Source organism: Phodopus roborovskii, unplaced genomic scaffold, assembly GCF_943737965.1.
Source record: "Phodopus roborovskii unplaced genomic scaffold, PHOROB, whole genome shotgun sequence".
Taxonomy (NCBI): domain Eukaryota; kingdom Metazoa; phylum Chordata; class Mammalia; order Rodentia; family Cricetidae; genus Phodopus; species Phodopus roborovskii.
The window spans coordinates 29,614,314-29,636,484 of NW_026126459.1; the positions used below are offsets into that span (position 1 = coordinate 29,614,314).

Here is a 22,171-nt window from a genome sequence, read left to right on the forward strand (position 1 = left end):
GCAAGCAAGGTCTCAGTTTTCACATGGGCTGACCACTGACTTGGGTGGCCTGCAGCTAACTCTGAAGCCAGGAGCTTCTTAAAAGAGTCCACGTGAGAGGCAGGAACTGTGTGAACTGCAGAAACAGCAGCAGAAACTGAGAGGCCCACTCTCCGGAGGGACTGATGGACTGGGTCTGTAAGTGGGAAGTTATAGGCACCATGTGTCCAGATAGGGTATGGTAGCTCTGCAATAGGGAATTCAGGAGAGAGAGAGAGGGGGGATGAGAGAGAGAGAGAGAGAGAGAGAGAGAGAGAGAGAGAGAGAGAGAGAGAGAGAGAATGAGAATTGAGGAAAAGGTGAGACCTAAATGACATGAATTTAGTGTTGGGCTTACTTTGAAGTTGGAATATTCTACAGGGGAATGTCTAGCACAAAACTGACTACTGTAATCTTGGGCTTGCACATTTGGGACAGTTTAAACCATATGCATAGATAAGATCACTAAGGAAGTCTTCTGGGAAAAAAAAAAGTAGTGGGCTGTGGAAAATCAATTACAGTTCTTTCCAAGACAGCATTGTATGTTTCTGTTGGTGTGAAATGTTGGTCTGTGACTTCAGGCTTCCAGTAAGTTTCTGTATGCTGAGAATATATAGTGTTTTGGGAATGTGCTGTGGACTTTATGTATCTTGTTTCCTCATCTGGCTTCAGAAGGAGTTGACCTTTAGACATCCTCCAATGCCACTCCGAGAGCCAGTGCCCTGGTTTATGAAATGTCACTTCATAGCAGATGCTAGCACAAGATGAGTCAGGTGGCCCAGCTCAGCCTGGAACTGCCACTTGACCCTGACAGTATATTCATCAAGTTGGGAGCTTTTCTATCTGTTGTGTCCTCTGTCAATGGGCATGGATTTAGTGCCTGTCTATTGAGAATGTTTTGGGAAGGCTAGAGGAATCTAACTCAGGTTACTCAGCTGTGTGCAAGTACCCGCTGTCCCATCTGCTCTCCCTGAGTAAGTTCCAATTCATCACAGTACTAAGGAAAATACATGAATTTCACAATTTCCACCCTAATAAGTAGACCCAAATACTGTTAGTTCTAGGCTTCCTACTTACTTACATAGTGAGGGGTCGTGACTACCACAACACCTGTGTTTACACAGTAAAGGGCTGTACATGACAATCACAGCACATGTGCTTACATAGTGAAGGGCTGTATATGACAATCACAGCACATGTGTGCTTACACAGTGAGGGACTACCACATGTGTTGACATAATGAGGGGCTGTGCATGACAATCACAGCACATGTGTGGAGGGCAGAGTGTGACTGCTTACAGGAGTCAGTTCTTTCCTTCCACTGTGTGGGTGTTAAGAGTCAAACTCAGGTCCATCCCCCAGCATGAGCCCTTACCCATCAGGCTTGGTGGCATGAGCCCTTGCTCATATCTTGTTGACCCTAGGTTTCCTTTCTAAGATATATCTCTTTTCTGGAAACCACAATACATTGTGCTGGGGTGGGAGGCTCTGCTAGCCTTTGTTAGCTAATGTTCCTTAGAACTGTGGAGACAGTGGTTACAGTCCTTCCTATGTAAGTATGAGGACTTACGTTCAGATCCCCAACTCATACAAAGCTAGAAATGATAGTACATGTCTGTAATCCTGAACTTCCACAGTTAGATGAAAGGCATAGTAAGAAGCCCTGAAAGCCACCCAGCCTAGTATTTGTGGGGGAGGGGCGTGTAACCTTGGTGTGGACAACCCAGCCTGGTGTACACAGTTGTATGCAGTGGGTGGGCTACCTATTCTGGTGTATGCCCCAATATCTATCAATATGGAAATGCTTGCACACACACACACACACACACACACACACACACACACACACACGTAACACAAGAATGAGTAATGAGTGTATCTTCAGTTCTCCCAAGATTGGTACCATGACTGGCATGATCCTAGGTTCTTATATAAAAGAGAAAGCAGTTCATGTCCTGTGGTGACTTAGTGCATAAAATCGTTTTCCTATCCCAGTATCTTCACTTAAAAAAAAATCCATTTGCAGAGTCAGTTGGGAAAAATGCCCTTTTCATTAGTATAATTGTTTTAGAGCTATTCATAGGGGAGTTTATGACTTCTGCCATGGACTCACTATGTGAACCACAGGGAGGTGGTTTTACCAGTTTGTCTTTTTAAGCTCCAGGTTGCAGAACTCCCTTAGAAGGGAGGTAATTGTTCCTGGAAATTTAGAGCATGAATTGAAAGCAGTATTGCCAGGAAAATGTTATATTGTACCCCATTATTCAAAGGGCATAAATGTGAATATTTTTTTAAAAATTCAGCTAACCCCCAACACACACACACACACACACACACACACACACACACTCGCACTCTCTAAGGAGATACCATCCCCAAAGCATCTTCACGATTCTCCTAGCCTGTGATAAGGTTCTCCTAGCCTGAGACCAAGCTAAGATTTAGCCCTTGCCTACCTTTTTCAGAGTTATGATCATCACAGAAGAGTGAAAGATCTGATCAACAGGGCCAGATGGAGGCAGAGCCGCCTCCCTGCAGCCAGAGACCCTGTAGATCTCTTACCTCCCTGACAGACAGCATTCTATCCAATAGAAGGAAGGCCAGAAACACCTACTGTGCTGAATCCTGCAGCTTCACTTGTTACAGTTCCTGAAATGCTAGTCCATAGAAAGGTAATTTTAGCTGACAGCAATCATATCACTCATAAAATCTGTTGCAGAGGCAACTCACCAGGGCCTGACTTTGAAAGAAAACTTGGGAATAACAATGATATTTCTAAAACTGAGAGGGGGATGGGGATGCATTCCACTTATAAAGAAGCCTGTCATCCACAGAGCAGGAATTCCACACTGACCAAAGATAGACAATCTACAGCAGCTGGGACATTAATGATGCTGGGTCTGCATAGCCAGCATTAGGCACTAGGAGAGAACAGGGCGCCAGCACTTGATTCCTGGGATAAGTGTATCCCTGGCTCTTCAGCATCGATGGCTTGTTTCTAAGGTTGACCTTCAGTGTTAAACAGCAGAGTACCATGGAAGACTGTACTGATTCTAGTCTTAAAGGAGCCAGAATTGAGAAGGTCAGGAGTATAGGAAGCAGGAATTTTAGGAGGTGGAGATATGGTTACTCCCAGTACCTTGCTGGCTTATGGGAGCCATTTAGGTAGATTGTATATCTTTACCCTATTGCCAAAAGGCCCATGTTTAATACAGTCCTGTTTCTTTTTTTTTTATTTCAATTAAAAACAATCTTATTTTACATGCCAATCCTAGTTCCCTCTCTCTCTTGTCCTCCCATTCCCCTCCTCCATCTCCCCATTCCACCCCCATCGACTCCTCAGAAAGGGTGAGGCCTTAGAGAGGTTGAGGCCTCCTTTTGGGGATAGTCAAAGTCCGTCACATCATTTGGGGCAAGACCCAAGTCTGTCCCCTCACCAGATATCTAGCCTGAGAGATTATTCCTCCATAGGGAATGGGCTCCAGAAAGCCAGTTCATGCACTAGGGATAAAGACTGGTTCTATTGCCAGAGGCCCCACACACTGACCAGGGCCCCCATCTGACATCCAAGTTCAGGGGCCTGGTTTGGTATATGCTGGTTCCCCAGCTGTCAGTCTAGAGTCCCTGAGCTCAGTGTTTACCTGTGAATCTCTGCTTCTGCTTCCATCAGCTACTGGGTGAAAGCTCTATGATGGCATTTAAAGTGGCCATCAATCTCATTGTAGGGGAAGGGTGTTTAAGGTAGCCTCTCCACTATTAGAGTTTTAGTTGGGGTCATCCTTGTGGATTCCTGGGAATTTTCCTAGTGCCAGGTTTCTCGTTAAGCCCATAACGGCTCCCTTCATCTCTTTCATTGCTGTCCTCTGTTTTCCCCCAACTGGACCTTCCTGATCCCTCATGTTCTCCTCCCTCCTCCACTTCTCCCCTCCTATTTATTATACCTCCCTCCCCCTCCCTCATGTTCTCAATTTACTCAGGAGATCTGTCCCTTTCCCCTTCTTGCGGGGGAGGGACTCCATATATGTCTCTCTCTTAGGGTACTCCTTGTTTCCTAGCTTCTCTGGGATGGTGGATTGTAGGCTGGTGATCCTTTGCTTTATGTCTAATATCTACTTACAAGTGAATAAATACAATACCATTTCATGATAAAGGTCTTGGAGAGATCAGGGATAAAAGGAACATAACTAAACATAATAAAGACAATATGCAGCAAGCCAATGGCCAACATAAAAGTAAATGGAGAGAAACTCAATTTGAATTCTCTAAAATCAGGAATAAGACAAGGCTGCCCACTCTTTCCATATCTCTTCAATATTGTATTTGAAGTTCTAGCTAGATCAATAAGACAACAAAAGGAGATCAAGGAAATACAAATTGGAAAAGAAGAAGTCAAACTTTCACTATTTGCAGATTATATGATAGTTTACATAAGTGACCCAAGAAACTCTAGCAGTGAACTCCTACAGCTGATAAACACCTTCAGTAAAGTGGCAGGATACAAGATTAACTGAAAAAAAAATCAGTAGCCCTCCTATATATAGACAATAAATGGGCTGAGAAAGAAACCAGAGAAAGATCACCCTTCACAATAGCCACAAACAACATAAAATATTTTGGGGTAACTCTAATCAAACAAGTGAAAGACCTATTAGACAAGAACTTTAAGTCTTTAAAGAAAGAAATTAAAGATGATATCAGAAAAAGGAAAGATCTCCCATGTTCTTGGATAGGTAGGGTCAACATGGTAGAAATGGCAATCTTACCAAAAGCAATCTACAGATTCAGTGCAACCCCCATAAAAATCCCAGCACAATTCTTCACTGACCTTGAAAGAATAATATTCAACTTTAGATGGAAAAACAAAAAACCTGGGATAGCCAAAACAATGCTGTACAGTAAAGGAACTTCCCAAGGCATCACCATCCCTGACTTCAAACTCTACTATAGAGCTATAGTAATGAAAACAACTTGGTATTGGCACAAAAATAGACAGGTAGACCAATGGAATCAAATTGAAGATCTTGTATTCATCTATATACCTATGAACACAGTCCTGTTTCTGAAGAAACCAAACAGAATCTCCACCCCCCCCCACTCAGCTCTGTGTGTGTGTGCATGTGTGTGTGTGTGTGTGAGAGAAGAGAGAGAGAGAGAGAGAGAGAGAGAGAGAGAGAGAGAGAGAGAGAGAGAGAGAGAGAAGAGAGACAGCCTTAAGGACACATAAAAATTAACAGGATATTTTTACTTATAAAGTATCAACATATCAGTGCAATTGAGTGAGTCTGAGATGGAATTATTAGTAGGTTAATAAAAGGGTAATGGAGCAGATCCAATAGAGCTTTTCTAATTAGAAAACCCAAGGTTAATGACTTCAAGTGTTTCATTTTGTTTACAGTCTCTTTAGTGCTATTTCTGTGTGTGTATGTATGTATGTGGGGGGTCGTGTGAGTGTGCATGTGCAATGTGCACCTGCATGCTTGTAGGTCAGAGGATACCCTCTGCTTCTGATATCCTTGGTTGCTGACCAATTTTTTTGAGACAGACTTTTATGGGCCTGGAAATCACCAAGTAGGCTAGGCTTGTTGACCAGTGACATACAGAATCTGCCTGCCTCTGCCTCCCTAGTGCTGGGATTGTAAGTGGAGGGGGGGGCTACCACTCCTAATGTGTTTTGAACTGAGGAATTAACTCAGGTCATACTCTCAAGGCAAACCTTTTACCAATGGAACTATCTACCTGGATCCCTTAGTTCCATTTCTTAAATCCGTGTGACTATAAGCATTCATCTTAGCAATGGCTTTCATACAGAATAATTGTAACTATAGCTATTATTATTTCTGTGGGGTCGATTTCTATTTTTCAATTCCTTTCCAATTCTGCCTTCAAAAGAAATCAATACCCACACATACAGGAAAAGCATCTTAAGAGTTATTTCAAGTTTAGAATATTATTACTAAACTGTAAGGAGTCTCAAAAATACAAGAATTTGTGATTAGGAACTGAAAGGGAGTAATCTGGTTTTTGTATCCTTTGAAAGAGTATCTCTGCAAAGAAATAAATCTTTATAATATATCCTGGCCACCAGGCTGACCTGTTAACAAGAGTGCACTTGGAACTGAGCTATTTATAGCTCAGAACAAAAGGCCACTGTTTCAAGAATGAGCATGAGCCCAGGGTTTTCAGTTAGTTTGCTTTCTCTTCCATCTTCAGCAGTTGGGTTGATCAAGGCACTTGGAGGCTTAAAGAGAGCAGAACTGGCTTGTCACACTTCTGTAGCATTGTGACTATAGCCCCAGACCCTGTTCACTGCACACTAGGGTGGCAGCAGGGCGTGCACTGGACAAGAGTGAAGACTGTCCATACATGGTCACTGCTAAGACAATCACCGTGGAGACCCATCTAGTAGTTCATGGTAATCTTAAGTGACAGTCCCACTGACCTGAAAATTACATTTAAAATAAAGGATGCAAAAGAAACATGTGGTCATGTATATATGTTTACTGCACTTTCCCTACAGTGAAAAACCGAACAGTGACATTCTGAACAGTGTAATCATAAGAAGGAATTACATGCAAGAGTTAAATAGACTAAATAAGTCAGCATAGAAAACTCTCAAAATACAAAATTAAATGGGTAAATGTCTGAATGATGTATGCTTTGATAAATGTATGAAGGTTTTAACAATAAATATTAAAAGTGAAACAGCTTTATGGGTATACTAACATATTTAGAAAAATATTGAATTATGAGAGAATGCATTCTAAATTCTTGTGAGATTTGGATTTTTTTTGACAAGACATAAAGAAAAAGGAGCAGAGAAAACTCATGCTGTATGACAGTCATCTCTAAGGAAAAAGGGAAACACATCCTAAGTCTCCATTTCTTGGTGCTCAGTGTTCTCTGCCATTTTCTTTTGTTTGTATTTCATATTTATTTTGAATCCATTGTCTTCCTATAGTGGATTGATATAACCATCCTACTATTGAAGACCCAAATATATGTATGTGTCTAAGTCATTATAGCTGTGGACTTAGCCATCCAAATGTATCATGTTATCACTAAGAAGTTTTTATACTTACTGTGGTCATTGCTATGTGTTTCCCCTAAATACAAGCATAAATGATTAAAATTGTGCTTTATAGCATTATCATAGCATATGGCTCTATTGCCTTTTGTTTAACAATGAGATGTAGTCATACTTATGATATCTAATTAATAATTTGTGTTCTACTATGTCCAACAACTCTGATTTGGGTAGTAATTATAGTACTTCTTTATAAAGGAGGGTGGGGGCTATAATGGAGCCATTTGGAATGTATGAGGACCTGGGTTTGGTCTCTAGCACAGGGATGAGCAAGAGCAGGAAGGAGGGTGTCAAGCTCACAATGAGGACATGAAAAAGCAAACCAACACCCATACACTATTGCTTCACTAATCACTATACAGTGTCTGACCAGCTATTGGATTATCTTGCTTCATTCAGTGTCAATTTACTGCCTTCCTATTAGATAAACCAAAAGCCTAAGTCACTTAGCTAATTATATTTCCACATATCTATGGAAATATTTAGTGAGTTGCAATTATGTAACTTAGAAGAGAAGAAATGCCCAAGAAGATTATTTTGTAGCACATCTCTCTAAGGCCTCTCTAACTTAAAGAGGAAAAAAAACCCAACAACAAAACAAACAAATAAAAAAACCCCCAGCCATTCCACTCTTATTTCTGAGATGTTAAGAGCTATTCTTTGGTGTCTTTCTACTGAAAACATGCTTGCAAGAATCTATAAAAGGTAACAACTGTAAGTAGATCTTTGCTTTTTTTGGAAGGAATATACAGAATGAAGTTCAGGCATATCAATGGAAGATGAACATATGATTATATTCCCCTGGGTTCCAAGTCTTTGGAGCATTCTACTGTGTGTTGTGGGTGCCTGTGAAGGTTGGGAGTACTCAGTGGCAATGTGCTGGGTCACAGTCCTGGGTTGCCACCATGACCAGGCATTTCATTCCATTTAGGAGACTGAGAAAGAGTAAAACAGATCAGCTTAGGCTTGACTCCAGCTGCTACCCCTAAGCCCTAGGTTGTCAGGATAGTATGGCAGGTATCGGGTTTGCTTTTACTTTTCTTGGTTTTGTAAAGTTTCAAGTTCTTTGTTCTTGAACTGGGGCAACAGCTGTACCTAACTTTATTGCATTTTGAAATGCCAGTAAGACAATGAATAACATTTGCTAAGGCCCAGCTAAGATAAAGTGAAACAGTATCATTGTTGTTATAAGTTCACTTCTTGAGCAAATATTTATTAAACACACAGTCTCTGTAAGGCACTTTTTTAGCTGTGGGTATGGGTGCAGTGTATAGTAAGACAGACAAACAGGCTTCATGGGACTAATGTCTTCCTAAGGTGGGCAATAACAAATAAACATTGTTTTAATCTGATGATATGTGACATAAAGTGAAATAAAGCAGTGTGAAGCGAAGGCAGGGAATGGTTTAAGTGTGGGTGAGTGGGGGGCTTTCTCCAAAGAAATAACAGTTCTGCACATGAAGATATGGGGGGGGGCAGAAGAAAATCTAGGCGTGAGAAAGGTGGACTGGAGTCCTGCAAGGCCTGAGTGTCTGAACAGTGACAGTGCTCTTGTGAAGGGAGTCGAATTTGAGCAGGGGATGACAAACTGACTTTTCTTTTAAAAATGCTTATTGGGAGACAGTGTATATGTGTACATGTTATTATCTACGTCTCTCTCTCTCTCTCTCTCTCTCTCTGTGTGTGTGTGTGTGTGTGCATTTGGAGACCAGGGGTTGACTTCTGATGCCTTCTACTGTCACTCTTCGCCTTATATTTTGAGTCAAGGTCTCTCACTGATCTCAATGCTCACTGATTGGCTGAATGGCTGGCCAGTGAGCATCAAGGATTCGATCACCCTGTGCTCTAGGATTACAGATGCACAAGACCATTCTTTGGCTTTTACATGGATGCCGGGAAAATGAACTCATGCTCATGTGGCAGGTACTTCACCTACTGAGCCATCTTTCCTGCTCCTTTTCTTGATTTGTAGAAAACAATTACTTGGTTGATAGTTTTAAGTATTTTATGTTGTTATACTTCTAGCAAGGTTCATTTTACTACATTCTTTGGATTTCAGAAAAATTATGAATTTTTCTTTTTTGTGAACTACAAGTTGATACTTCATGTTTTCTTAATTCAGTTGAAAGTTTTTTGTTTTGCTTTTAACAGTATCAAGATTTCGGAATTGCCTTATAATCCAGAACATAAGTAAAATATAAAAATATAGTAAGGATCTCTCAATGCAATAAAATATAACTGTAGGGTAAGACTAAAAGAGTAATGGTGCCTATATTACCATTTGTGTGCTTATTACATATAAAGTACTTTGCAGAAACATGTGGTAAATACATTGCCACCTTGCTCTTACTTAATCCCTAAAGTCCCTTGAGTTAGGTGTTGCTATGTCCATTTTATGACAAGAATTGTAATGGTTTAATGCCCATGGTAGCACAGCTTATAATCAATAGATGTACAATATGTGTGTGTGTTTCCAGTCTTTAACATTATGATATCCCCTTCCCATGTATGTTGAGGAACTTCACAATTAAATTATATAAAAAAAAGTTGTGAAGAAACCTCATAACACTCCCAGTAAGTCTGTGGTTTTATGAGTTCATGTTGAGGCATTCTAGTGACCCTGGGTGTGTGTGGCTGGTTGCACAAGTCCGAAAACCATCAGACTTCAAATACCATTTTTAGCTCTCAATTTACAAGTTAGCATGGCAGGAATGTTGTTCTTTTATGTAACCCATTCTTACTACTAAGTCACCTTCTTTTCTTCTTGGATTGAGCAATGTCTGGAACAACTTCAATTCTCAGGCACCTTCCCGATGGAGAGTTGTGCTGCTGTGGGCTTGAGTGTGTCCTTCCCTGAACTTACCTGTTGACACTTGATCTATCAATAATGGGATGGTGTCTGGAGATGAAGCCTCTGCCAGGTTTTTGGGCTTAGGTGAGGTCATGAGAATATGGGATTAGTGCTCATCAGATATGGTATGAGGGAGCTTGTGCTCATTTTTCACATTTGTTGGTTCCCTCCCTTCCTTCCCCCTCCTCCCTCCCCCCTCCTCCCTTTCTTCCTCCCTTACCTCTCTGTCCAACTTCCTTCCCTCCTCATCCTCTTACATTTCTGCCCCTTTTCCCCCTTCCCCTTCCTATCTCCTCCTGCCCTCCTTCTTTCTCAGCCACATTCCCTGCATTGTACGGAGACTATAAATAGTTATGGCAGCCACCTCCCAGCTAGTGAGAGAGTTGTTATCAAACACAGCCATGGGTCTCCAGGCCCCAGAACTGAGAAGGGAATGCCCGCTCTTTAAGCCGCCCTGCTATATTCTTATGGCAGCCTGAGCAAACTTATCTATGCCTCTAAATAGAGACAGGAAGGAAAGCCTGGACTGAGGTAGAGAGCTGGATTCCCAAACACCCTCACAGTTAGGGGACACTGCAAAGGAACACATGGCTCAGCATGGTGAGGTGGCCATAGAATGAGTCTAGCAGTGGCAAACCTTTATTCTTCTGCATGTGTTTGCATTCCTGGTGACATGTACATTGGTTTGGCAAACCTACTGTGCAAGCCTAAGAAACAAACAAAAAACCAGATTTGTTCCAAATCTCCTTTTGGGGAAGGGGGGTGGAGAATGAGAACTTAGCCTGAGTCTGCTGGTCATTTATACACATCAGACGTTATTGTCAGTGTAACCATAACAGATGGCATCGTGGTTTCATTACAATTACTCAAATGCATGATAGCTACTAAAACTATTTTCTTACTAAGTTATTACTATTAATTCTAATATTCTTGAACAGTATAAGATTTTGTTAGTTATCTGTTTCAAATGTAGGTAGGACATTATATATAACATATTTGTGAAATGAGATTTCAATGTGGAGAGATGAGTGTGAGAGAGAATGGGGGGGCTTCCTTAAAGGTTGATGAGGCGGGATTAGACCTAAGTAAGAGTAGTCTGAGCCCGCCTCTCTGTGGCCTGTCCCTGTCTCTGTCTTCTCCCACCATGTTGACTGCAGTGCATGGAGCCTTTCCTGGGTGTCTGTCTGTTCCTTACATAGCTCAATAGTGGACTTCTGAGCACTGTCTCTCAAAGCCAGTCAGCTGGAGACAGCCTCTTCTTGACCCTTAGGTAGCAGGGAACCCTTCCTTGCCTACACTTCCTGCATTATTCCCCACTTGGATGCCTGTGGTGTCTGCAGCTTCCTCAGTAGAGGTGGCCTCTGGACTCATTTCCTCTCATAACACTATTTGCTTCTGAGTAAGCTTACATTAATGATCCAGAATACTGGCCTGCTGCCGGGTGGCATTTGCTTTTCTGCTTTCCTCTTACCTGGTCTTCTCAATGATTGGTGAAAGTTTAAAATGTCAACCATTTCCCAAAGCCAACACAAATACACACCCAGCTTCCTTAATCTAAATGCACAGCTGTGTCCTGAAAAAACACATTTACATGCCAGTATTTTGTTCAGGGACCCACCTTGCAGCAGGCTGTTAGGTCCAGTCTTGACTTTGTTTGTGGCAGGACTCCCCTGAACCCTCTCTTTGCTCATCTGTGAAATGGGCTGCTGGAGTAGACAATGTGCTTCTCTTAGTTCACACTGGGTCTAACTTTATGTTTCGATTTTGGAAGATCACACCAGACTTCTCTCTGACTGCCTTTATTCTTTATTTTCAGGGATGCTCAGATGTAAGTAGTTTTTGCTGATAAATAAGAACTGTGCAGAGAGCTGTTCAGGAAAACTTATCCATCAGTCTAGCCAGTGGTGGGGATGTGGATGTGTGACTTATGGTAGCAGTGCTGGGATCTATTGACCTTCTCCAAAGCTAGCTGACTTCAATGGAACTTGAGACCCAAAGTCCTATGTACCTCTCTGTGTAAGGGGTCAGGCAGAACTGTCATGGTGTGGATATTCTTGCCAAAAGCTTTGCATTCTACTTATTGCTAGCTTACACCCTTTCTTTTCTCTGTTCTGCTTGTGTGTGTGGTGAGAGGGAAGGAGTACCTAAGCCCACATGTGCGGTCAGAGAACAGTTTAATGGCGTGTAGAGTCTGGGATTGAACATCTGTTGTCAGGCTTGGTAGCAGGTGCCTGTATGAACTGAGCCATTCCTCTAGTCCTACACCAATTCTTTTTTTTTAATTATTTATTTTTTCATTTTACAAGTTGATCCCAGTTCCTTCCCTCCCTCCCTCTTACCCTCTCAGCCCCCTCACATGCACCCTGACCACTCTCCCCTTCCATCCCCCCACACTAATTCCACATGTAGGGCAATGCCATCCAGGTGGGGTCATGTAAATCTGTCAAGTCATTTGGAGTAGAGACTAGGACTTCTCTCCTGTCTCTAGATTAAGGCAGTTATCCCTCCATGGGGGATGTGTCCACAAGGTCCTTTTCTGCACCAGGGATACATCCTGGTTCCACTGTCTGCGGTCCTTAGACTGCTCAGTCCTTCTAGCTGAGGCCCATGTTCAGGGGGAGCTGAGTCAGTCCCATGCTGGATTCCCAGCTATCAGTCTGGGGGGCCCGCTAGCCTACACCAATTCTTTACAAGTTATTTGACTTCTTAAAGGCAGCTTCGTAGAAAAGGCCTCTTCAAGTATGTCCATACCAAGAATATATCCACGTGCCCCACTGTGCTCCGTGTTGGTGAAGCGTGTTAATTAGTACTGTTGGTAGAAGCCTTTTATTTCATATCAACCAGGGGAAAAGTAAACCCCAGTTCCTCAGATAAAATAAATGAGTAAACATATCTGGGTTAAGCTGTACAAAGCGCTAACAGTCCTTCTCACAGACACAGCTTCAGCCGAGTCCGAGACACCAGCACTGTGTCATCATCTATGCTAGTCTGCAGAGACTGACTGTTTTCCATGAAGTTTTTCTGCATGTGTTGTAAGGAAATGTATAGCCTCGGGACACCCATGATCAAGTTCTCAGCACAGAAGTGATTTATTTGCCCCAGAGGGACAGAGGTTAGGAAATAAGAGACAAAGACAGGGGATAGAGGACAAGGGAGAAGGGGAAGGGGATGGGCTTTTTGAGCTCTGTGGCTTGCATGTTACCAATCCTGTCTTCTAGTGACACAGGCCTGTGTTGAGAAAAGCCTTTCTATCTGCTTCAGCACACATGCTGGCTCTCACTGCACAGTGCTTCAGGGTGCCTCCAGCCACTTCTTACCTCTATGCATTGAATTGTTTATATGTTCACAGAAATGACAATGTTTATCTTCAATCTTAGTCACGGACATTGTCAAAAATGTTGCCAAATATAGACATCTTTTTTAACCTTCTTATTTCTAAGAAGTTAGTTTAGTTCTTCACAAACTCTTCACTTATTCCTATATCATAACCAGCTATCTGAAAATATGCACACATTTATAAATACAATACACGCATAATGAATATTCCTATCACATATGATATTATACCCCTAGTATGCAGCACAAAATGTGTTTATTAAATATTTATCAATTGATATTTGATTTAAGATATTCATAGTCCCCACTCATTTATAAATATTTATTGAGTACCCATTAGATCAGGCAGTAAGGATAAAAATGAGTGATCATAATGTCAGAGACCTCACCTTCCATGGAGAATATGGCCAGCCTATAATGTTTGGTTATTACTATGCTAAGTGTTAGGCAGAGAGACACATGGTGCTTGATCATGTGCAAAAGAGAATGGCACTAGCATGGGATAGAGGATCTGAAGGAGCTTGTGGTAAGGGACGACATTATGGTGGGGAATGTATGGTGGAGGAAAGCTTGTAGCCTCATGGTGGCCAAGAAGCAGAGAACAAGGAAAGGGGTAGGACCCCGATATCCCCTTCAAGTACATGTCCTCTGTATTAGTTTTCTCACTGCTATGACAAAATACCCCACAGTAGCATCTTAAGGGAAGTAGGGGTTTATTTTGACGCTCAGTTTTAGGGGTACAGTCCATCATGGAAGGGTAATGTGGTGGCTGCAGTGGCATCTCAATGTGCCAGCAGTTTTGTGCTGTGGCTTGTTCATGTCCTGGTGAACTGAGTATCAGAGAATAGGACTGGAGGCAGGGCCAGGTACGACCTTCAAGAACCTAACCACCAGTAGCCCACCTCCACCAGGCAAACCCCACAACCTCCCAAGACAATACACCAGCTGAGACGGACACTGACCTCTTAAAGTCTCCCTTGCTCCCCAACAGTGCCATCAAAGCGGAACCAGAACTGCCACAGGTAGATTGTGGGGGACAGTTGAAATCCAAAACCTAACTGGCCCCCTTTCCCTTGGGAATCCTGGGAGAGTCTTTTTGTCAGAGAATAAAAAATTCCTTGAATACTTTAAAAAAAAAATAGTGGTAATGCCACCACTCATCAAGTGCTTATTTGGGCAATTAGCTGTGTTGTGACTTCTTCATGAACTTGTGGCTATACTGTTATTTGACATGTGAAGATCCTGTTTTGGAGAGACAGAATAGAGTAGCTTGTTCTGGCTATTCTTGTTTTTCTTTTTGTGGGGCTCCTTTTTTTTTTTCTTTTAATCTAACATAATATCTGTTACAACTTTAGAACCATGAGGATGAAGTAAAGGCTAAATTAAATTCCCAGTGATTCAGCTTGTTGGTTGCAGTGAGAACCTAAGGGTCCCCAAAGCCACACAGCAGTAACTCTAGTGACTGAGTCCCACACCCAGAGAACCTGGAGGCCACAGCATAACACACCCTTTCATCTGAGCTACTTGACACAGGCCAAGAGCTTTAGACTATGTCCTAGATCAAATGAAAGTTTCATGGCTCAGAAACACAGCTGAAGGTGGGCAGTATGAATGTTAGAGAGGTAGATTATCAATTCGTTTATGATAGGCTTATGGGAGATATTCCTGGAGACAGCTTGTGATGCTCATGCCCATGGCTATCCACCCTGACTCAGTGTCAACAATCTTGGAAGTTTCTAAAGCACCACACCTGGGTTTTAGCCAGAGTGTTCTTTATTGAAATGGATCTTGACATCTTTGCTTTGAAGTTATCAGAGGAAATTGGATATAGCCAAGGTTAGCAATTACTAGGCTAGGCCAACAGTCAAGGTTGTAGCTCAAGGGCCAACCTGGTCAACATCCCATTTTCTGTATAGCCCATGGACAAAGGATAATTGCTACATTTTGAAAATGGTTGAAAACAATGCCCAAGAAGAATAACATTATGTGAAATTCAAATTCTGGGGCTGCTCACTGGAATGTTGTGTATCTCTTGTGGCTGCCAGAGCTCCACCACAGTGGAGATACATGGCTCAGAAGCCTAAACTATCTACTCCGTGGCCCCTAATGCTGATTGCTAAGTTAGGCCAAGTGGAGGCCATGCATGAGGCTGCTTCCAAACTTAAAAATGAAGTCAATCAGCCTTCTGTATTGTGTTTTGTGTTTCTGTAGTGGGGTTTGCATCTTAATTTTTTGTGTCATTTTTGTAACAGAGAGCTGACAGACTAGTAGCAAGATCAGTAAAAATAATTTTCATCTAACAAGTTTGAAATAGATGCTTTTATTCATCAAGCACACAGTATGAAGAACATACTATCCACAGAGCTAGATGACTCAGGCCTCTCCATCAAAGGAACTTCCTTGAGGACCTTCTAAGTTCTTCCAATCATGTATCCTTGTCCCTACTACCTTTCACCTTTTCTTTGTCTTTTCTCCATTCTTTTGTTCCATATTTAGAATCACTTCCAGTCAGGGGCTCAAGTGTAAAGTCGAAAGAAAAAGAACTGTGTTTAGAAAAAAAAAAAAACAAAACAAAAAAAAAAAAAAAACAGTTGAGTAAGATGAGGACAGCCGCTCCGGTTGCTGTGTGGGTTTTCTTTCACTTTCTGGTATTCATCCACTTAGATTTAGAAATCATGAGAAGTGGGGCTGGAGAGGTGCTCAGTGGTTAAAAGCACTTCCTGTGCTTTTAGAGGACCCACGTTTGGTTCCCAGCAATCATATCAGACAGCTTCCAAGAGCCTGAAGTTCTGGGTTCAGGCCCCTCTTCCGGACTCTAAGGGTACCTGGACACACTCAGCCATGCCCTCCTTCTCTCTCTATCTCCCTCCCCATCAATCACAAGAAAATAAAAGCCTTGAAGCTAAGAAAATTAGCAGAAAATGAGAGGAGGAGGGGAGGCGAGGTGCTTCTTGTTGCCAATGTGTGCTGAGAAGTAGCCACTATTGGGTCCAAGCTTGCTGAACCGCTTTGGTCTATACTTATTTTGGTTTGTCCTTACATGTTCAGTGGTAGTGATATTAGAGGTTGCTGTATATTTATCTGTTTTGTAAGAATGTGATATCATATGTAATTTTAAAAATAATTAATATGAAGCAGTTGGACTGCTAAGAAAATATTTGGTTTATTGTTCATCATTTGTGGTTGGCTTTTCAATAATGTAAATCTCATGAAACCCTTTGGTGACCCGCGATTATATAATTGAGGCTATACTTCCCCTCATCCACCTTAACCTCCCCACCCATCTTTGTGAAGTGGCTACAGTCCCAGGTATATTTAGGCTACAGCCACCTGGAAGGAAGCCAGCAACGTCACTGTTTCTGGCTGTGTGCCCAGACTATCTGAAAAAGCATCAGTTCTGCACCTAATGAAGTTTCAGGAAGGGCGATGCTGGCTTTTGCATTAAGCATTATGGACGGCAGTGGGCAGATACAGTAGGGGTGGTCTCCTTCCTACACTGGTGGTTAAGTTTGTCCGCCAGCTTTCCTGTTCCTAAGTTCGGAACATATCTGTTTAATCATGAATGGTTTAGAGAGCAGAAATGCAAGTAATATTCATGATCTATGTTTCATACTGGGGCCACAACTTATTTTCCCGAATGCTGTTTTTTCTTTTCCAGGGTATTGTACATTGGCCTGGCCTGCAATACAGCTCGCTATATTTACATTTCCTACCTGGAAAATGCCTGGACTGTCCTCCCCATGGAAGTGTTGCAAGGTAAGTTGATGGCTGGCAGAGAACTGTCTCTCTCTGCTCACCAGTGAGGTGAGATGATGGCTGGCTGACAACTGTCTCTCTCTGCTCACCAGTGAGGTGAGCTGATGGCTGGCAGAGAACTGTCTCTCTCTGCTCACTAGTGTGCTGAGCTGATGGCGAGCAGAGAACTGTCCCTCTGCTCACCAGTGACTGCCCGGCCCTGACCTTCCCCATCAGGTTCTACCCGGAAGGGAGGGTCCACAGCTCGGATGGCAGGTGCTGGTTCATCAGCTACTGTGTGTGCTGTCTTGTGGGGAGCCAAACAAAACTGTTTTTGTCCCCTACTCTTGTGTTTAATCAAAGAAAGAAGAACTCTAGAATAAACTGTTCAGCACAGTCCTCCAAAGGTGGTTTTAAAATATAAAGGGATGTATCTTTCAAAGGCTCAGGTTCTTCTAGTTTTTCAGATTAACTATACATATGGGAAAATATGGATCTAACATTTTATCTCTTAAGTTATTTTTATTGCTTCTGGTGGCTTACAGCTAAAGCTTGAGTGTCATGTTACGGTTTTTCCATGAACCCTCTAAATCTTTACTCAGACATGCTGGCCTGAGTTCTTCCTGTTGCTTCCATGTACTGTTTTCTGCCAAGACATAAATTTGAAAAGATTTTCTGGGAGGCTCTTAGCATGTGAATTAAGAATACTGAAAGACAGACCTATGTTCAAAGCTTTTTTTCTTTCTTAGTGTACATGCCCCCCTTTAGATTCTAAAACTCTGCTAATCTATTTACTGATTGGCATTGGGATTATGATCATCAGGGCAAGATCACTGGCGTTGAGTGGACTGTGACAGCCACAGCTCCTAAATCTCTGTACAAAACATTGTATAATTTCATTAGCTTTATTAGATGGTACTGTAATCATTTCCTAACCCAAAGGATGTGAGTGCACATAAGCCAGGATAATGTCCTGTCTTGACTCAGATTCATGGTTACCCATCTAAATATATTAAACTCATACTCATTTACCACACTGCCTCATCACAATGAAAAAAAAAAAGATACATCCTAAACTAAAGGACATGTATCACTTATAGTCATGTAATTATATAATTAAAACATGTACACAATTTAAAGGTACTCTCTCAGATCCGATATAGTGTGTGGTTGGTAAGAGAAAATGTGTTTACAACTATATATACAAAAAATGGCAAGTTATTGTTTGTCACAAAGTAAGCTATTGTCTGCAGTAGTTAGAACCCTGGAAGGGTTTTGCAGTGAAGCACATGTCTCAGCGTTGTGTCACTTGAGAATCAAATGATAAGGATTTCCACTTCAAGGGCCTGTTCTCTCCTTGTCTTGTTTAATAGCATTGTCTGTGGATATATAAGGGCATTAAGACTCCATAAAAAGATCTGTGTCCCTACTGAAAATGTATGTTGCTATAAAAATACAAAATGTATATTATATATACACTAATATGCTAATTTTCCTTTAGTTTGATATACAAAAGGACAGTTTGTATAAGAGACTCAAGAAAAAGGAGCATTTGTGAATTGGGGCATGCTGGATCATACCTGTAGTCCTGGTACTTGAGAGGCTCGATTGCTGTGAGTTTGAAGCCAGCTCAGAATACAGTGTGAGATCCTGTCTCTAAAAACCCAAACCAACCAAGCAACAACAGAGACATTCACTCATGAGGTGGTTGAAGGGACAGCAGAAGAGTTTCACCAGGGAGGAAAACAAATAGTCTGTGTTGTGGATTTAGAAACCCTTCCCTGCTACTTTTCAAAGATGTAGGAGGTAAACTGAGAGCCAGAGACAACCTCTAAAAGTGAACTCAGGTGAGAGATCTCACCTCTGTTCTGGAACCCAGATGTGCAGGATGTCATTACTGCAGCATGTGAAATGGCCAGGGAGGTGTACACTTGCAGTCAGAAGCTTTGCGGAAGGAGGCAGGGGCCGTTGACCTGAACATTTTATTGGAAAACTCTTTAAGCCCCGTCTAGCTGGAGTCTGAAGGCCACCATGTGGCCTATAGAAAGGGGTTATCTGCTGTGGAGCAACTCTGTGGACCAAAGAGTAGATGGGGAAAGCCACATGGTACCTTCAGGGTCACAAATGCTGTGCTGCGCCCAGGGCCGGATGGCACTGCCTTCATAAACTGCTTACCTGGGAAATATTTTTCATAAGATATTCACCTCCACGTGTGCCATGTGGGACCCAGGCATGTTCTGAATCTAGAAGGATTCTTCTTCCTGGGGCCAGCTCTGGCTTGCACGACTGTGCTTCTCTGTAATCTCCTCTGTGCTCATGGAAGTTCAGTGCTCATCTGATACAAGTAAGACAGGTCTGTAAATGCATGCCTCCTGGCCCAGCAGAGGGTTCTACAGCCAGCTTCCCCACGCTCACTGTTTCTAGGCTGGAGGACATGGTGAGTGCTGGTGTTCCGGCTGCACAGAGCCCCTGCCATTGATATGTGCCATCCCCAGACAGCAATGGCTTTCATCCAGATGAAACCAGTCCACATCACATTACTGAACAGCTTTGTCTAGGCTCTTTGATTCTGCTGTCCATCCAGGCTTGTCCAAGTGACTTATAGTCTCTGACCTTAAAGGACACTGTGCTTAGGATATAGTTAGGACAGGAAATGAGTGTAAGGAAATACTGATAACAGGACAAAGCCCTGGGCTTGAGTCCCAGGACTGCAGGAAAAGAAAGCTGCTCCTCACTGGGGCTGTTACTTAATAGGTACCAAAGTCTCAGGAAGTGGGGAGCTGAGGCTGGGCACTAATACTCATCAGTGACCATCTGGACATTGAACAGTTATCACTTTCACTTTTTATTCTTAACCAGTGTCACATGAGAGAGAGAGAGAGAGAGAGAGAGAGAGAGAGAGAGAGAGAGAGAGAGAGAGAGAGAGAGAGGGAGGGAGGGAGGGAGGGAGGGAGGGAGGGAGGGAGGGAGGAGAGATCTGGGTACACTAGCAGCAAATGTTGAGAAGTTAGAGTATAACTCCAGAAGTTGGTTTCTCCTTCCACAGTGGGTAGCAGGAATCAAATACTTGTCCCTAGGCTTTTGTGGCAAGCACTTTTACTTGCTGAGTCACCCACTGGCCCAAGAGCATCTTCTTACAGAGTGAAGTCTGTCTCTTCATTGTTTTGTTGCTCTGCTCATCCCCTGAACACCATGCGAGTTAATGCAGCAGCAGGAGGGGACAAAGGTCCTGTGTTTCCTATCCCAGTTCACCATCGCTTCCCTGTACAGCAGCATATAACCACCATGAACAACTCCATTTCTCCTCTTTCTTGGAGCTGCCGATCACCCTTCAGCTTCCTTCTTGGGCTACTATGGTGACAGCCATCAGCAAATTTCCTCCTTGCTAGGAGCTAGCAGGGGGCTATTCAAGCATCTATTGGGATTAAGACATGGCCAGAGGAGCTGATTTGAACTCTAAAAATTCAGTTTTTTTCCCCATGTGGCAGTCAGTGTTCCCTTGTAGCCCATCCTTCCGGAAGGCCAGCTACCATTTCAGCAGGCCTTGCCACATCATCTAAAGAACCAGGCTTTCCACTCTTGGCGAATCTGCAGTTTGTCTTGAGAGTAGATCTGAATGCCAGCAGCTCAGCTGGATGGCGGGAATACTGAGATGGTGTTTTCCATTTTCACCTTTATGTTTGCACGAGAAGCATTTAAATACTCAGGCTTGTGATCCCAAATATAAACATTTTATAAAAGCCAAGATCAAGTTTGTCATGTCCCTTTCCTGTTTGGCTGTTAGTTTTAGTAAAGCACAGAAAAATTCAGTAAGGAAGGTGATCAAAATTATTCTTGGTATTAATGTGTATTGATGATAGTTCAATCCCAAGGTGGAAGGAGGGAGCTAGTGCTTGTGAGTTGTCCTTTGATTTCCACACTGTCACAAGCATGCAGCCTGTCTGCCACACAAAGTAAACAAATAAATGTGCTTGTTCTAGTGGAGGTTCAGCAGTTAGGAGCATTGTGTGCTCTTCCAGAGCTCCCAGATTTCTAGAACCCATGAGGGCACATAACCATCTGTAACTCTAATCCTAGGGGACCCATTGCTTACTTCTGTCTTCCACAGGCAGCAGGCATGCACATGGTGCACAGGTATACATCCAGGACAAACACCCGCACACATAAACAAAGAAAAATGTATTTGAGGAAAGTTAAGCCAGACAGGCTGCTGTATCTGAAGAGCTTCTTTTGACTTTTGACGATTTATTTTATGTGTGTGTGTGTGTGTGTGTGTGTGTGTGTGTGTGTGTGTGTGTGTGTGTGTGTGTACATGGGTTTGTGGGCATCATGTGTATGGAGGTGCCCACAGAGGCTGGAAGAGGATGTCAGGTCCCCCGGAACTAGATTGACAGGTAGTTATCAGCCACCCAGTGGGTATTGGGAGCCAATGCTGACCCTGGGGATGCTGATCCTGTGGAAGAGCAACCAGAGTTCTTCACTGCCCACTGCCAAGCTATCTCCCAGCCCCGAGCCACCTCCCAAGTTTCATTTGTGTTACTTCGGGTACTGATTGCAGCATGGAAAACTAGATTTGCCCACCCTCTACATCGGTGGACTGCACTATAAGTAGAGCAGAGTTGAGACTGATAACTAGCAGCTTTTATGTTACCAGCCACAGGACTTGGGCTGACCTTTCTGGCCTCACTCTGTTTCATGCAGCATACTAGTCAAAATGAGTTTGAGCCCTGTTTCCTCTCATTATGTTCTGGAAGAGCACAGAAGAGCTCTAGAAAATGATTAGCATCCAGGCCTTATCTGACAGCAGAAATTCTAGACATGATTCTATCTGTTATCATCTATATTGGAAAATTCCTGCCTGACTTAATCCTTAAAGCATATACAGTTAAACACCTGCATGTGAAAATGTATGGATAAAGGAGCTTACTGTGTGACTCATGTGTCACACTGCAGGTTCCATGATAACATATTCCCCCTTCTTCCTGTTTTTTTTTTTTTTTGTCTCAAGTTTTATTTTGCTTCATTTTGGAGGGAGGGAGATGGGTGGGATCAGGAGGTACAATGTGGAAGACACAAAGAATAAATAAAAAGAAAGCTTAAAAAAAAGAATAACCATGATAGACAAATTGAGTCAGTGAACAATTATT

The 22,171-nt window shown here is 42.6% G+C and overlaps 1 protein-coding gene across 2 annotated transcripts in view; it reads left to right on the plus strand.

Moving 5' to 3' along the window:
- Mfsd6 (major facilitator superfamily domain containing 6) overlaps nucleotides 1-22,171 on the plus strand; it is a 67,949-nt gene that overhangs the window by 26,316 nt on the left and 19,462 nt on the right. For both annotated transcript variants that reach the window (XM_051190133.1, XM_051190134.1), the window contains exon 3: nucleotides 16,948-17,045. In XM_051190133.1, coding sequence (XP_051046090.1) covers nucleotides 16,948-17,045 — 98 coding nt within the window. The remainder of the gene's footprint in view (nucleotides 1-16,947; nucleotides 17,046-22,171) is intronic.